This window comes from Pygocentrus nattereri, chromosome 13 (genome assembly GCF_015220715.1).
Source record: "Pygocentrus nattereri isolate fPygNat1 chromosome 13, fPygNat1.pri, whole genome shotgun sequence".
Classification (NCBI taxonomy): domain Eukaryota; kingdom Metazoa; phylum Chordata; class Actinopteri; order Characiformes; family Serrasalmidae; genus Pygocentrus; species Pygocentrus nattereri.
In genome coordinates, this window is record NC_051223.1 from 2,725,700 (window position 1) to 2,743,770 (window position 18,071).

At 41.1% G+C, this 18,071-nt stretch overlaps 2 protein-coding genes across 2 annotated transcripts in view; one reads left to right on the forward strand and one right to left on the reverse strand.

Annotated features, from left to right (window-relative positions):
- Positions 1-1,339, forward strand: part of pde6c (phosphodiesterase 6C, cGMP-specific, cone, alpha prime) — a 13,758-nt gene extending 12,419 nt beyond the window's left edge. Inside the window, exon 22 of the mRNA XM_017704468.2 lies at positions 1-1,339. This exon is cut by the window's left edge and continues 364 nt beyond it. The gene's annotated coding sequence lies outside the window, so the exon portion shown is untranslated.
- Positions 1,340-2,223: 884 nt separating this feature from the next.
- On the reverse strand, positions 2,224-12,973 carry fra10ac1 (FRA10A associated CGG repeat 1). Its single transcript, XM_017704470.2, has 14 exons — positions 12,836-12,973; positions 12,016-12,089; positions 11,596-11,688; positions 10,658-10,703; positions 10,309-10,385; positions 10,123-10,206; positions 9,942-10,026; positions 9,809-9,854; positions 5,269-5,382; positions 4,322-4,364; positions 4,060-4,199; positions 3,520-3,564; positions 2,516-2,585; positions 2,224-2,380 (listed from the first exon to the last, which is right to left on the reverse strand). Exons 1-14 carry the CDS (start codon positions 12,863-12,865, stop codon positions 2,338-2,340), a joined length of 990 nt encoding a protein of 329 aa, XP_017559959.1. The 5' UTR covers positions 12,866-12,973; the 3' UTR covers positions 2,224-2,337.
- Between the last annotated feature and the right edge of the window lie 5,098 nt (positions 12,974-18,071).

Consider the following 18,071-nt stretch of genomic DNA (forward strand, 5'->3'; position numbering starts at 1 on the left):
TTTAAGGCACTATCATTTAGCAGGGAAAGTTTAATGTTTGCAATGAAATAATTACTGTCCATGCGAATTTTCCATTCCGATGCGGTCCATAACACTTAATATGTCTAGAGTTTAGACAGGTTCTGTTACTTACACAGGGAGCAACACAGTTTGAGCCGGTTACCAAACAAGGGCAAATTTGATTCACGAAAAATGTATTCATTTATTTAGCCTACCTTGTCTTGCACATTACAGGTATATGATGATTGAGACAATATATTTTTGAATCACTGTTAACTGTCTACCTTTTCTACGCTTTTCTCTTTAGAGGTAATGAAACTGAAAACATGATCTCCGCAACTCACTGACGCTAGAATCACCGTTGACTGCATTTTTGCGTGCGACAGTTGCGGCCGAATGTTTGACCTTCCACTTTGACTATTTAATGAGACTTAAATGTATGTCAAATCATAGTTGTTAAAAGTTTTCGTTTGATCGCAACAAATATGACATGTTACATAGAACATACATTTACGATAGGACATTAAATGTTTACCTAATGGGAAAAATTGGTGGTAAATCCGCATGTAAAACCACAAAAAAAAAGGAATGGGCTATTAAAGGGACAATTAAAGCAGGCAAAGCTAAAGAACTACTAAAGAATGCTGGGCTTAAGATAAAAGGAAGCTGAGATTCACTGTTTTCTGTTGTTTAAATACCATGCTTATATAACCTAGGCCCCAGGAGGCTCTCCATGTCCGCCGTGAGCTGGAGCACATATTTAGAAATCAGGTACAGTCTGGTCAAAGGTGGTGTATTTTTTTTGTCTCATATTTGAGGACAAGTGAGACACAGCCGGTAGATAAAGACGAGCGTCAAAAAAATGAACTGTAATTGTGGAGAGACTCCAACACAAATGTAGTTCTCAGACCACACCTTGCCGGACCAGAAAACAATGCTTTAATATTGTTGTCCAACACAGTGCTAGAAACCCTTTCATGTTATGCAATGTATACCCGTGACCCGATGGCAAATCGGTTTAGACCTTTAAATGGTAAATAAACTGGCCATTCTGAAGCTAGAACACTTTCCCTAGAATGGCGTTTCCCTTAATCCTATTTAAAGACAGGTCAGACAGAAGGGACTGTGATATGAATAAATAAAAAAAGTTAATCTCACTGAATGGGCACAAATTGTGTACATTCTGTGCTTGTTGTGTATGCAAGCCACTGTGACATGTACTACTGATGTATCATCCTCTTGAAAGACTGTAGAATTACCATCCAGTGTCCTCTTATTTAACTGACTGTGTAAAATGCTGTAAATCATGAAAACAAATAAATGCATTGTTCAAATGTCACCCATGGTCTGAAGATTCACTATCTGCTGACTGTATTAAGAGACCCTTATTAGTCCCACAACAGGGAAGTTTCACCTCCGCATTTGACCCATCCGTGAAGTGAAACACCACATACACACTAGTGAGCACACACACACTAGGGGGCAGTGAGCACACTTGTCCAGAGCGGTGGGCAGCCCAATCCGCAGCACCCGGGGAGCTGTTGGGGGTTAGGTGTCTTGATCAAGGACACCTCAGTCATGTGCTGTCGGCTCTGGGGATCGAACCGGCGACCTTCCGGTCACAAGGCTGGTTCCCTAACCTCCAGCCCATGACTGCCCCCGTGATAGCCGTCTTTTCTAGCTGTTCCCGGGTATTTCTGTCAGGTTGTTGATAGGATACACGGAGAACTGGGAATACTTTTAAGCACTGGCCAGCCCCATGACTTCTCCATCAGAGGGATTAGTTAACAAAGCTGGATCAGCCGGTGGTAAAGAGGCTCAGGTAAGTCGACCGGCAGATTGGTTCAGTCAATTCGCCCTACAGCTCAATTGGTAATCGAAAGAAAGTGTAGTTACGAGGAAAGCAGGCTGGCAGGCAGTAAAACGCTGATGACTAGTAAAGACAAGAGTCATGGGGCAGAACTCTTCTTGGGTGATGGTTGTTCTATACACCAAACCACAGACTGTGGGGTTCTGGCACAGTGTTCAGTTTGGTGCTCATGAATGTACATCGATTACTTTAGCCCTACATCTGCTACAGTGAAACTTGAGTTTCTACTTGGAATTCTTATTATTTCCTATGCATCCAAATAGTACATGAACATGGCCCTTGAACATTCCAACCCAAAGCTGTTGAAACAGAATTCCACGTCAAACAGGCACAGCATAAGAACTAAGCAATGAACAAAAGAGGGTCCTTGTTTTTATTCAAAGTGTTCACTGATCTCAGAACAGCAATGGATTATATACAAAAACTTTGCAGTTACATTTCCAGATTGTTCTGTGTGCCCAGTGTTCTCAGAGAAACATGTCCTCAAAGTACTCGTCAAACTCCTCCTCCCTGGAAGAGAAACAACAATTTTCTTGGTGAGGCTGTGTGCTGTTTACATTGGCGCACTCAGGAAAAGCTTCCTTCATACATGCGAGTGCCGTATGTGGCGCAATACCATTTAAAAGCATTTAACAACGTGCTCACCGTGACTTCTCCCCTGTAGCAGGAACTGGGCCTTTCCAGTGCTCGGACTCTGAGGGGCCCTCACCATCCCCTTGAAGACAACAAAGAGTTGCTTAGACAAATCTTCAAACTACCCCACTGAGGTAAGATTTGATTCAAGGCACAGTGATGCTGCCACAAGTTCAGAACTCACTTATGTCAACCAGGTTTACATTGGGGCCCTTTTTTCTTGTGTGATAAATGTCATTTTTGTCACCGCTGTCAAAATCTTCCAGATTTTTTTGGAAAATGCCAGCTACCCTTTCCACTGTGTGAGAATTTAATGATGAGTGAGCCCATAGAACTGTTTGAAAATCACTTGGAATAACACATTACATAAATTCATACATTTAAGTTACGGGGACATCCTGGACTAAAACTAAAATACATGTTATTTGGCACGTTGTGCAGCATTCCGGTCTCATACAACCACTGGGAATCCCTGCAGTGCTCAACCGATCCTGATTGCTAGCCCAGTCACTGATCTACAGACTAATAAATGCAACCAAGCTTGCAATTAATTCAGAATTCTTACCATGTTTGTCAAACAAGTCAAAACAAGGCTTTAGGGATTGAACCGGCGACTTTCCGGTTACGAGGCTGGTTCCCTAACCTCCAGCCCATGACTGCCCCCATGACTTATCTTACAATGCTTTCTCTAAGAAAAGATTCTGGCTTGTGCTTCTTTCAAAGCTGCTGCTCATGCAGTTTGTATGCCACCTTAAACATGCTTGGAGATTACTATCCGCTGAAGTTCGTGTATGTGACCTAAGACACAGTCCCAACTGAATACCATCACTGAATGATCTATGCCCAACTAATGTCTCTACTGTCAGCAATCAAGCCTTCCAATGCATCACTTAAGAGCCCCAGAAAGCAGGAGGCAAATCCTGTTTTGTTCACAGAGTTCATGCGTGTCCTAAAGCCATGAAATGACAGCCTGTGATTAGTGGTGGTGAGAAAAAAGAAGGACGGGGAGGTCAAACCTTTGTCTGATTCCACAGAATCTTCTGAACTGGACGACGAGTACTCTGTGGACAGAGGAAATAAGCAGGTCACATGAACTACCGTTGCACGACTGCTTCAAGTTATGGCATAAGCCATAGATGTCTTTGAATTAGCCAAGTAACATCTGTGTTAATAACTGTGCTGTAATCAATAACTGTGCTTTAAACGTTTCTTTGAATGTTCAAGCACTGGTTGCAACATGTTCAGCTATGTGCATCAATGGATCCCCTTTCGTAGACATGACATGAGATGTCGCAAGCATAGACTGGTGCTGGCGTGATTTCGAGCTGTGTTTTTCAGAAAATACATGCAGTGCGAATCTGCCTATGCACGCCATCAGCAGCACTCTGCCCCTCAGCAACGTATTTCATTCCTAGTGTCATAACCATCCATATCATAAACATCAGCCAAACATGCTGGATGGATGATGGAACATACAGTGGCCTTATAATAACTAAGCAAAGTGGAAACCACTGGTAGGTGAAAACAAACACAGGTTGTGAACTTGTGCGTCTTGCCTTTCGGTCTCTTTTCGCGTCTGTGCTTCTCCTTGCGTTTATGTTTCTTAGAATGGGATGACGACTTGAATTTCTTTGCCTGCGGCTCATCTCCATCGTCTCTTGGTCTGCGTTTTTTCTTAACTTTGACCTCCTTTCTCCTGAAAGAGAACCAGAAAACGGCTTAAAACGAACATGTATCCAAAAATGCTATGGTCTGCCAGTGAAAGATATCAGGGATGAGTCAGCAACTGTGGAGATGTTTAAAAATCACAAGCCTTACTTGTGGTGATAGTTCAGTTTGAAGGAGCATTCTGGACAGAGACCTACAGAACAAAAGAGTGAGACTGGAGCCAAAATCTACATAGAAAGACACCCATTTAAGACCATACAGAGAAAAAATCACCGCATTTCACCGGAATCGAATGCTGTGTCTTGTAAAGAAGGCCGTGCTTTTCTTTGTAGGCGCTGTTGTGAGATTAGACAAGTTTACAGAATGCTGGCAAAAATCCCATTCAAAGTAATCATTAATTGTAGTGCTTACTTTTTGTCAAAATCCATAACTTTAATGCATTATTCATTTCAAATGACATTCGTTTGATGTGTGTGGTCACACTGTTGGGATTGTAGCTTTTTTGCTGTATTATCAAGGTTTATAGGGATAAAGACTAGATTGACAGGCTGGCAGAAAGTTAACGCTACTAGTTTGCATCTATTTGTCTCTCTTTATTAAAGTTTGAGGCAGCATATTAACAGGCTTTCTATTTGCCATAATGTCTGTAGAAATGGCGAGTATGATAAACATTCTGGCAAATCTCTTAGGGTACATTCATCATGTAGTTCAGCTAATTTACAGCACTGAAATAATTCTACTTAACTTACCAATCAGATGATTCCAGCACTGATTACATACAAAACAAAAAATTACTGAATAAAAACTACATTTCGGTATTTTCACAAAAACTATAATTTCTCATTTGACTGAAAGAACGCGTTTGTGGGAGCAGCGTCAACCTGTCAATTACTAGACCTTCAATTCCTATTCATTACTGTCAGCACTGCCTACAAGCAAGACGTAGAAAAGGTGGTGGGCAGCGCACATGAACAGCGATGGACACGGATGGTCTTTCCTTAAGTCTGCGGTAATTAGATTAGCTCCACTCTGGGGCCAGAAAAGAGAGACAGGGAGAGGATTAATAGCAGTGGAGCTTAGGTGGGTGCCCAGCTTACGCAGTTTGACCAGAGCGTTCCTCTTCTCGCCTCGCTCCACATAGGCAAAGTTCACCTCCCAACTCTTCAAACCCTCCTGCTTCTCACAGCGCTTGTTCCCACATAGAAACTGGCCTGCCACACATCACAAGGATAAAAACAGGGATACAAGAGAGAGTTACAACTGTGGGCAGCATGAAGAACATATGGAACCTTATATTAGGAAAAGCAATGTGCAATAAGGACGTAAAGCAACAGAGAGGAGCTTTTATGATTATGGTTTAGTTCCGTGTACGTTTGTCATGTCCATGAAACTTTGGTCAAAAATGAATTTAAAATTTTGGAACTAGTTAGTTACGGTTGACGTAATTAAATATAAAATAATCCATTTAATAAAAGCTCTTTGTGATGCAAAAATATTGTGTGGACAACAGGTTTAAGGTAAAGCACCAAAGAGGAACAGAGAGCTCCCTTCAGCTGTCCCCAGGCTTGGCCTTTTACCCCAAGACCAGCAACAAGCTGGCTTTAGCTCGACTTGGCTTAATAAGGGATCCTCCAGATTGCCGCCTGGGGGAAAGTGCGTCATCAGGGAGAGCACCACTGCCAGGCTTTCCTCATAGCACGCCGTCTGGGTCAGCTTTAGGCTCACCTTACCGGTGTCCTGCTCTAAATGGCGGACAACGTTTTTTTGTCCAACGCAACAGTTTACATTAGCAAACACGGATCTTGTGTGTTGCTCAGCACCACGTCATGCCAGCCACTTTAAGGTGTTTGACCTTTAGATCCAAAGAACACGGGAAAGTATTTTAATAGGACACACGTGACCAACAGAGGCACGTTCAGGCAAGGCTGAAACAACTGAATGGAGCCAGCAGGTCTGGAACAGCTTTGAAGTGTGGAGCAATTATACACTCATGTTGTCAAATCCAAGTGTTTTTGTTTTTGTTTGTTTTGTTTTTTTTATCTGAGCTTGTACACCTTTCACATTGCCATTTTGCTAAACTTTGATCCAACTAATTCCATGTCACCAAGTGCAAAACGGTGACATCCACAAGTCTCAGCAGCCCTTAAATGATTCTAAGGGAGTGAGAGTGAACGGGCCATTATCCTCACCTTGCCCACACAAATTAATGCACTGGCTAATTATCTCGTCTCCGCGGTGACGTACTTGTGCCTTAGGGAATCTCCGATTAGGCTCACGTGAGCCGCGCTCAAATCGCTAAGGCCTGCGAATCCAGCAAAAAGCTTTAGATAAACGCAAAAATACATCGGGGTAAACCCTTATTAGGCCATGCCCCTTATCCTCTTGTTTAGAGGTTTACAAGGGAAGGAATATCCCACTTGTCAGCTTAAAAAGTGGGCGTATAAAAATGCATCAGAGCGTTGTGGATGTGAACGTGGCGATTCAACCGCACCAATTTTAGAAGGTTAAAGGTCTAATAAAAGCCCAAAAACAGCCTGGCAGATTGTTTTAGTGTCCATATTCCACTAACGGGTAAATATTTGTCCAGTTATGTAATTCAGTGCATTCTAAAATTAACCAAATGAAATCATAGAAATTTGTAAACTGCACTGTATTGTGTCTTAAGGAACTGCAGCTGAAAGGTGGTCACTGGTCACTGATTTATAGCCTCGCTGAGAAGCACCATAGAAAGACCTACAGAGTATATCATTTCAGTCCATGATGGTTGATAGCTGTGATCACTATGTGGCTTAAGTCTTCCTTTTTTTTTGGTGTGTGCTTGTGCCATGTCAGCTTGCCCTTGTTTAATGAAGCTCATGATGGCTGACGGCAGATGGTGCTGCTCAGAAATCTGTGTGTGCAGGTGTCTCACACACACGCAAGAGTGGCTGCTTACAGCAAATCCAGCACATAAGCTAAAGAGCTTAAAAACTTTTTAAAACTATATTTAAAGTGATTTAGCCATCCCTTAACCACAAACTAGTGTCAGGCTGTGAACTACGCAGACAGGAGTAGTTTATTCAAGGACACGGTGGAAAAAGTTCTACATTATAAGCAATTGCAGCACGTAAGTCATAAAAAGATTATACAGGACCAAAGATTAAAGATCAGTAAGATGATGTCAATAAGACAAATTTCAGACGTTAATCCCATAATTAACCCCAAACTGCCAATAACAAATTCTGGAAATAATGCAGTTTAATATGCTTACTTTCTGTTACTGGGCAGGAGATTCATGAAATCTCCACAAAGCTATCAAGCAAGCCACAAAAGGTGTCTCTTCTATAAAAAAGAATCTCTTCTATAGAGCAACAGTATAACAGTACGTCAAATGCCAGTTAGTCATGAAATAAAAATAAATAAAAAATGTTTTTCCCACACCTGGACAAAGATGAGACTTAAACTCTACCACCATCTAGTGGTGTAGATCTTAATTAGGCTGGTAATTTGTCAGAATCTCAGGGCTAAAAAAAAAACAAAACAAACAAAAAAGCATGAAAATACCTGTTCCATGGGAAACAAAATGTCAACTTAAATAATTAAAAGGTTTATGGAATAACAAACTGAATATACTGTGCAAAAGTCAGAGAGACCCAAGACATTATTTAAAGTCATTCATTTTGGCAGTAACTGCTTATTTATAATGCAAATAAACATGAATACATTAAATACAATGTTCTCAAGTGCTTAAAACCTGAGAACTGCACTGTATTTTCTCTGCTTGTGATTTATTTTTTTGTTGGTACACCAGACATAACATCATGACCACCTCCTTGTTTCAACACTCACTGTCCAGCTCCACTTACTATATAGGGTCACTTTGTAGTTCTACAGTTACAGACTGTAGTCCATCTGTTTCTCTGATACTCTGTTACCCTGTACTTCAGTGGTCAGGACGCCCATGGACCCTCACAGAGCAGGTACTATTCTGGTGGTGGATCACATCCAGTCACAGCGTCTAGTGGGCAGCATCCTGTGACTGATGAAGGACTAGAGGATGACCAACACAAACTCTGCAGCAGCAGGTGAGCTATCGTCTCTGACTTCACATCTACAAGGTGGACTGACAATGTAAGTGTGTCTAATAGAGTGGACAGTGAGTGGACACAGTGTTTAAAAACTGCTTTTCACTTTATATTCAATAATCTTTTTAAACATAATTGAAATTTTGCATGTGCAAAAGTTTGGACGCTCAGAAAATTAACGTGTGGCACCTTAACTGAATAATCTCAAGGCATGATAAATTAAGCAAACACTGCGAACACTCAACAACCTTAGGCTCCTGTAAGCAGCTGGCTAAGGATCTGAAAGTGAAGCTAATCGGTGAAAAAACAGGGAACGGCTACGAAATGAAAAAGAAAGTGCTTCCAGCTCGCTACTTCCACTCTTTCAGATGTCAGAAAAGGGGAACTGTGGAACTCAAAGCAAGATCTACAAAAGAATGTAATACTGTGTAATGTGTTCAGTGCGGTGTTATACACTATTATATGCAGTAATGTTTGTGCATGTGCTGTGATGATATTTAGAACATTCCGTTCTGCAGGTCATGTCTGTCACACCTGGGACACACTTGTCATGAATAGGTTGGGCCATCAGTCCAGCTATAAAGCTGTGTCAGTCTTGCACATAAGAAATAAACTTTAATTCTCCAGACATGTAAGTGATACTTTTTTAATCCCACCTCCGAATTTACCCATCCATGAAGTGAATCACCACATACACACAAGGGGGCAATGAGCACACATGCCCAGAGCGGTGGGCAGCCCTATCCATGGCGCCCGGGGAACAATTGGGGGTTAGGTGTCTTGCTCAAGGACACCTCAGTCATGGACTGTCGGCTCTGGGGATCGTACCGGCAACCTTCCGGTCACAGGGCCAGTTCCCTAACCGCCAGCCCATGACTGCCCCTAACAGATGACTTCCCCGACCGGGAATCAAACCCGGGCCGTGGCGGTGAGAGCACTGAATCTTAGCCACTTGACCACCAGGGATGGCTAGGTCCTTGGTTTGTATCTGGTTTGGATTCTTCATCTGAAAGACCAAGAAAACCTGCAGATAGAACTGCATATATGTTGGCCAGAAAGGCATACAACATAACAGCAACCTTAGATGTGGCCTCATCACAAAAGTCAACATCTAAGGCAGACAAAACAACATCTACATAAGCCAGAGGCATTTTGGAAACAAGTGGTCAAGTTAAAATGGAACTCTCTGGCCAAATCGTCACAGGTTTATTTGGAGAAAAATAAGCAAAACGTTTGATCAGAAAAGAACATCTTGCCAACTGTTAAGCATGAGGAGTCCACTAAATACCAGCAAATTCAAGAAGCAAATGCAGTCAATCAAGAAACTGAAGCTGAAATTACTCTAAATATATCTCCGAAATCCACCATAAACTCCTTTAAGCACTTGCTTGGTTGACCCAAGATATTTGAAGTCATCCACCTTTACGACCTCTACTCCTTGCATCTTCACCTTTCCACCTGCCTCCCTCTCATTCACACACATGTAGTGTTGACATTAAATATATTAAACTAGAACCAAACAACAGAATCAAACTGCATCCATCTCTGGTAAGGGCGGTGGTAGTATACTGACCTTTTCCTGATATTACTTCATTTTCAACACGCCATCTAAATCCAAACTACAAGGGAGAAAATTGAAAATGTTATAAATGTTTTGTAAATCAATCATAGAGACAGTGGGCAAGAAAGGCAAGAGAGGCACATACCTTATTTTCTTTGTATCTGCTTAGGTCCGCAATACAGTACTCCTTGAAGAGCTTATCATAATACTTTTTGGCAAGCTCTTTTTCCCTAAAAACAAAAGTATCATAGTTACACTTGTCAAATGCATGAAAAGGCAACTTAAATATAAATGACCTTGATTATAAGAAGGTTATTCAAATTTACCATGTCATATCCTCCTCATCCTCATCGTTCCAGAGAAAGCGATGGTTTTCTCTCACCACATCCAGATCAGACTTATCTGTAGCCCTGCAATCAGTTTGCACAAAGCTGATTCATAAGAAACTGGCTTATCTTACATTAAGTTGTGTAAACTAAAGTGAAAGAAGGCTTTCAGAACAACCTACTCACATGGATCTTTTGAAGTCCTCTGGCTTTCCTCCATAGTACAGAATATAATCACTGACAAACTTCTTATGTCTATCAAACTGCAGATGTGGCATCAAGGATTAAAGACTCTGCAAGAACACTGCACAACCACAATACATTTAACATGGTCCCTGACTTAACACTGAATAAATGCATCCTTTTAGCAAATAAGTCTATGTGAACAATTTCTTTAATATGACTATTGCCTTATTAAGCTGTATAAATCCTTGTCTGCTTTCTACATGGCAAGTGGCTGCATAAAACAAAAGAGAGAGGCATCAGAGAGGCATGAGAAGGTTTTGTGAACCATCAGTGTTAGCTCCAAGGATACAGCATTCATTGAAATGAGATGGTGGCGTCGGTTCCTGGCCTCCTCTCTGTGGATGGAGCAGGTTAATAGAATTCACACAATTCTGCAAATGTGGCTGCTCATGACATCAACAGTTTGATTCTTTAGTTTTACACAATGCTCCAAGGCTAATGTAGCTGACAAGATTAAAAGAACTGTTTTAATTCTGCTACACTGGAGGGTTTTCGAGGATAAACTGGTAAACCCCAGCATCTCTGTGAGATTCAAGTCAGGTCTTTGACTCGGCCACTAAAAAAACCCTTCATTTTCTTTCTCCTGAGCCGTTCAGAGACGGACTTGCTTGTGCGCTTCGGATCACTGTCCCGCCGCATAACCCAAAGGCACTTGAGTTTTAGGTCACAAACTGACAGGCAGACAGTCGCCTTCAGGACTTTCTGATAGAGAGCGGAATTTATGGTTCCACCAATTATAATAAGTCGTCCAAGTCCTGCAGAAACAAAGCCGCCTCAGACCATCGCACTGCCACCACCATGTTTGACTGTTGTTATGATCTTCTTATGGTGGAAAGCGACTGTAGCTTTATGGCAGATGTACAGGACCCGTGTCTTCCAGAAAGTTCCACCTTTGACTCATCAGTCCACAGAATATTATCCAAAAGGTCTTGGGGGTAATCTAGATGTTTTTGACAAATGCAAGACTAGCCTTCATGTTCTTTTCGATCAGCAGTGGTCTGTGGCTTGCAACTATCCCAGCGACCCCATTTTTGCCCGGTGTATTTCTTATTGTGGAGTCGTATACATTACATTGAATGTAATTAAGGCAAGTGAGGCTTAATGAAATGAAAGCTTTAAACCAGTTGTTCGCATCATGTGAACTGCATATCTAAATAATCATACACTTGTCTCTAAACGTGTCAAGTTGTTATTTGAAATGATCACATGCTATTATTCTACTTATACCTGTCCCATTCATCAGCAGCCACATTTCTATGTGCGACCTTCGTGTGTTTTCCTTGCTGGAATGGCTTCTGCATAAGCTCATCTTCACATTTCCTGCAATACAAAAAAAATAAATTGCATCAGTGTCATTTTTTGGACCAGTTGACGTTTCTGAGGCATAGGAATCCGTTGTGTGTGATGTGGACAGTCAAATCTGGGCTGCTTGCTGTTTTATGAAATTCATGCAAATTTGTGCTGCAGGTACTACTCCAATCTACCAACGTACAGAAAATGACCGCCAATAAGTTCTCCCCTTTCGAGACCAAGTCTGATTTGTTTCGGACAGGTATTTGAACGTGATGGCCCAGCCATGATTCGTTCTTGCATACGGTTCCACACCATAATATAAAAAAAACAGAACAAAAAGTAAAAGTATCTCACCTGTTTTGTTGTGATGATCCTCCTCCACCTTCATCATCACTGAAATCGGAGTCATAGCCACCACTTCCATGTACCTACAGAGCAATACAATTAAAACACATTACAACTGGTGGAATAGCAATAGAGCAGTGGGTTAATTTAATTAAAGAGACAGTTGACTAAAAAATCTATCGATGTTAAAATTTTAATGAACTAATCAGGATACTTTTGTCTCAGTTCAGCATAATATCAGATTATGACCAGTGAGCTGCAGAGATGTAAAAACTTGCAAAGACCTCATGTTTTCTCATCTTTGCAGGGACATCGTAACTATATCAAGCTACAAAAAGCTCACATCAGCACAAGAAATCCAACACAGACTGACAAGGCCTGCAGTAACACTGTACCTGCACAATATGGTCAACATAAATCATAAAAACCAAACATACTCCATATGACCAATGTTGGTGCAACTTAAGAACTCTGCCTTCGCTAAAGCTGAGTCTGAGTCAAGGTGCATACTCAGCAGAGCTGGACGAAGAACACAAATCCTGTACTTGAGTTGAAGTAGAGACCCCCAAGGTAAAATATTCCTCCAGTAAAAGTAGAAGTTCCTCCCTTTAGACCTCAACTAGTAAAAGTACTAAAGTATTTGCCTTCTAATGTACTTAAGTATAAAGTAAAAGTACTATACAGGAGGAAGGGGGAAACGCGCGGCCTTTAAACCTTATTCAAACGTTAAACATTTAAGCAGAAGCATGTTCTCGTTACAAGCAATTCGAGCATCATATTAATATATATATACGGTATGCTACCGTTTTAAATAAGATATAATAACCACCTTTTGCAGATTGAATCCGCTCTGGTTCATCGTGCCGCTTCTTTGTTTACGCGACGCCAGACCAATTTGTTCGCGCGCGCAAACTGATGACGTTGCTCAGAACGGCGCTGCAGATCTACAAGGCGGCGCATCGTCAACTCGGCCGATGGTATTACTTGAAGATCGACGTTAATGGTTAATGAAGGATTTAGTAATACAAAAAAAATCATTTGGATGAGGATTTTTGTGTTTTTTTCTGGTAAGAAAAACTGAGTATTCTCTGTAGGTTAAACATCTCCGTAGATTACAGGGTTATGGGATGATTTACGGTACATTCCATTTTTAACTGTTTGGAGTCCAAACTGGATCCACATTGCTTTGCTTTGTTCAGATTTGCATAAATAATTTTCTCCTAATATGAATCTTGTACAGTAAACCAACAAATTTACAGACAAGACACTTGGTCAGAGGATAGTGCTCATTCCAGCCATCAGGGGCACAAGAGGAAGGGGCCTGAGGGGGGCACTACAGCATAATATTTTACATTTTGACCCATTACATCTCCTACACCAAGGGTGTCTAAGGTCTGTCCCCAGGGCCAAATGTGACCTGCAGACAGATTGTAACTGGCCTGTTGTTTCTGTTCTACAGTGTGTTATAAGTGGCCTGACAGCCAATACGTTGGCGTCCCGCAGTGCAGTGCATCACTGTGATGAAGTTATCTGAAGTTTAAGACCCTTTCTTGTCTGAATAGACCTGCAGCTTAGTTTACTGAACACAGCCATAAGGCACTTAACATTGAGAACCAGCGATTTTGGCAAGATGGACATGTTGTAAGATTGTGAAAATGGAAAAAATATCCATTGTGGTGTAAAGAAACCCAACCTGAGTCCAAAAGGAGTTTTGCCAGTTTATTGCAAAAACTGAAAACAGTTTTTAGGATACTGAAGGAAATATCCATCCATCCATCCATCCATTTTCTAAGCCGCTTCTCCGTCAGGGTCGCGGGGGGGTGCTGGAGCCTATCCCAGCAGTCTTCGGGCGAAAGGTGAAGGAAATATGAAGAATCGAAATCAAGACTGAAAAATCATGCTAAATATGAAAAGTTTAGCAAAAGTGAAATAAAATGAAAATAAAAAAAAAGGCTTGAGAGCCTTTAGGGCACCCATGACCCCAGTAAACCTGAGAGTGGACTCGGGTTGGCTCCTTCTCCCATCTCCCAAGACAGTGAGTTCCCGCTTATCTCTCCAAGTCTCAACTCCCTGTGCTCCTGCCCAAATTAACTCTTAAGGTTGTACCAAAAGAATTTATAACAACTCTGCGTATCTGAAGTGACCTTCTACACCCAATCAGCATTAGCCAGAGAGACAAGCACTGTCAGGGTCTTTGTCACACTTAGAAAACATACATTGTAATACACATAAGAACACTCTGATTTATATAAGACACATAAGAATACCTGATTTTTTTACTACCTAAAGCTAAAGATGAAGTGTAATCAATTGAGGTGAAAGGTGTGTGTCCGAATGTGCGTTTGTGTGTGTGTGTGTGTGTGCGCATATGTGTGTGTGCCTGTGCATGCGTATGTGTGTGTGTGTGTGTGTGTGTGTATGTGTGTCTGTGTGGGGGTATGTGTGTGTGTGTGTTTGTGTGTGTGTGTGTGTATGTGTGTCTGTGTGGGGGTATGTGTGTGTGTGTGTGTGTGTGTGTGTGTGTGTGTGTCTGTGTGTGTGTCTGTGTGAATGAGTATGGGTGCGTGGAGCCTGACTCTGATAGCTTCCCTTGAGCCAGACAACCTTGACCATCACACAGATAAGCTCTAGGCACAAAAGAACATCTACACACTGGCATATATTTCTGATTATTTTAAAATAGCATTAAATAACCTATAATTTGGCAAGATCCCCAAAAACATATATAGTTTGGTGGTCAAGATCCCCAGATCGCTTACAATGTGAATATGTTTGCATTGAAAGCCACAGCAAATGCATGTGCATCATATGTCCAAAAACTGTTATGAATTTAATTACAATACAATAAATATTCAGGGGAGAGCAGAGAAACTTAAACCTGTTGCAAGCTACCCAGATCTTAAATTATATTATACGAGTAAGTAAACATTTGAATGAGAATATATTTAATATATTAGTCACTTTTCGTTGTTACTCTGAATAATCAAATCAATAGGCCTACACTGTAAGGCTTTGATTCATTAAAATGTAAAACTCACTTAAAAACTCTAAATGAAATATTTCAGAATTTTTAGCAAATCTACTTTTGCAAACTTGTCCTAGGTTTTTCATCCAATCCTCACATTGGTATTAAACCATCTGCAAGACTCTGAGCTTTTCCTAACTAATCTCTCTAGATTAGAGCATTGCTGACTAAAATTGTAAAAAAGGCACAATCTGATTTTAATGAAACCTGAAAGGCTTTTGTGTGAAACAATTCTGAGTAAGCCTGCCAATTTTGGCTCTTGTGTGTCAGTGGGGGTGCTATTTAAACTCAGTAGCTCTTTCTCAGGACCCGTACATCCGATGAAGCTGAAAATGTTTTGCATCCTGCATCTTTGAGCTTACTTAAAAGTGGGTTTTTAAAAGATGACCTGATCACTGGAAAACTGTGGCCACCATCAGCCAATCAACATGCAGCATGCATTTCACAGGCTTAACATTAACCAATCATCATGAAACTTGAATGTGTGTTTATGTAGGGACACTCAATTCCAGTTGGCCACTGAATTTTCCAACAATCTAATAAAGTATATCTCCTACATCATTTCACTTGAATGCATGAAAGTGGATTCAAATAATGCTATTTAGTGAGCCTAATAACTTTGCCCTTGCAAATATTTTCATAAAATGTATTGTATTTCTTTCAGTATAAACTGTGTGAATACAGCCCGTTTCAAACTAGCCTCAGCATTTTTATCCAATCATTTCAAAGTTGGTCTTAAAACAATCTCTGGCATCTGTATGTAAATAATTATCATAAAATGTAGTTGCCACATATTTATTATTTAATCATTGCAGCCTTGGCTCATCTGAATTAAAGTACTAAAGCTTTAAAGTTCTCATATTGTCTCAAAATTTAAACCTGTTATGTAAACTGAGATTCAGATGACGCAAGCTAAACTTGACCCAGACTGCCGTTCAGGGGGCACTATAGCGCAGTACTTAAAATAATAAAAAAATCAATTGCTGTTATTTTCTTTTTCCGACATCTAATGTGATTCAGGTTGTTTTTTTAGCTGAACAGCTTTCAATTACAAGTTATTTCAGAAATTGGAAAGCTTGCCTGCCATTTTGTCTAATTTGTTCAAAGTCTTCAGCTTACACTAACGTCAGAAAGTCAATCGGTACTAAACTTGATCAATAATCATAAGATATGAAGGGTTTGGATAAAGTCTGGCTCCCTATCATTTATCTGTATCTGTTAAAGGCACCCGTCTGAAGTTTTGGACCTCATTGAGCAGATTGGTGCTTGGACCCCACAGATTGCCACATGTGGCTATATTTGATAGATTTACTTTATTCGTTATTTTTTGTAATCGCCCGTACATGCATTTACTTGTGTACAAGATTATTGATTAATGTGTACTATTTTGAAAAAAAAGTTCTATGAAAAGCTTGCAATTGGATTAAAGATCAAAGAGAAAATTACAGAATTCATCCTTCACCTCACTGTCTACCTGTGACAGTCAAATGAGAGCCAGCTTTGATAACATTATGGGGAGACGACCTATTTATTCTTACCGTCTAAAGATTTCTCCTTCTCTAGTTCGGCTCTTCAGCCTCTTTCCCCTTGACATTCCCAGGATGATATAAAATCATACCCTGTTTTGCCATGAACACTGCAGCACACCACGGCTATCTGCCAGGGTGCTTTCCTAACTAACAGTGTACAACTAGTGACTCTACGAGTGGCTCTAAGGCAATATCAGCATTGTATTGTCTGAATGTCAACAATATAGTGGCGGCACAAGTGTGATGTCAGTCGAATGCTATCTTTAGTATAATCATGTCTGTTGTCTGCAGCGACTGTCTAATCAGAGTATTTACATAGATACAGTCTATTGTCCACCTACTGATGAGGCCCCATGTGCCAAACACAAGGCCTGTGGGTCAGATTAGGCATCTATAACATATTTATTAGCGGGACAATAATGTTTCTTGAGTCTATTTTCTTTTTTTTTACTGCTAATCCACAGTGTGAGACATAGCCCACTTGAACCCAGCGGTGAGCAAAGCAGCCTCACAGTGTCACGGTTGGCCCCTCCCAGTCCTGTCCATGTGCTCCTTTGTTTTGGTTTCAGTCCTGCCCCCTGTTTGGTTACTCTGCCCCTGATTGTATTCACCTGTCCCTCATTGTTCCATGTATTTAAGCCCTGTGTTTGCCCCTTGCGTTTGCCAGTCTTTGTATCTTTGTATCTGGTCTTTGTTTGATGTGTTGGTTCTGTTTTTTTGTCATGTCTTACCCTCGATCTGTCCGTGTCGGCTCATTGACCCTGGACTGTTTTGACCACGACCCTGGATTTGCCCATAATAAATCTCGCTTATCTCAGCGTGTGCGTCCGCCTCCTCGCTCCCCCTTACACACAGTGAGCAATGTGCGATTATATGTTGGATGAACAGCCAACACGATTAGAAAGTGACAATGAAATCAGCTTCAAATCGAAGTATGGAGGTATCCATGTTTAATGTGGAATGGCCAAAAATTGTTAATGTGTGCCAACCTTAGCTTAGTGCTAACATACTGTTGGAAACTGCATAGGTGTCACGATTGGCCCCTTCCAGTCCTGTCCATGTGCTCCTTTGTTTTGGTCTTCCATGTGCGTTTGCTTTGGTTTAGTCCTGCCCCCTGTTTGGTTACTCCGCCCCTGATTGTGTTCACCTGTCCCTCATTACCCTTTATTTAAGCCCTGTGTTTGGCCTTGGCGTTTGCTGGTCTTTGTCCTTGCCTTGTTTGATATATTGGTCTTTGTTGGTTGTATCGGCCTGTTTGTTGTTTGACTCTTGTTTGAGGCACTGTTCCTTTTGTCTGTCCCCCAATCTCTACGTGTTGGCTATATAAACCTGGACTATCTCGACCATGACCCTGGATTTGCCCTTAATAAAAGTCGCTTACCTCCGCACATGCGTCCGCCTCATCGCTCCCCGTTACAATAGGGGGCTAGCAGCAAGTGGAATTATTGTAAAAGTTTGAGTTTTCATATTTATGGCCCAAACTCTTCAGTTGTTTCTAGTTCAAATAGTGT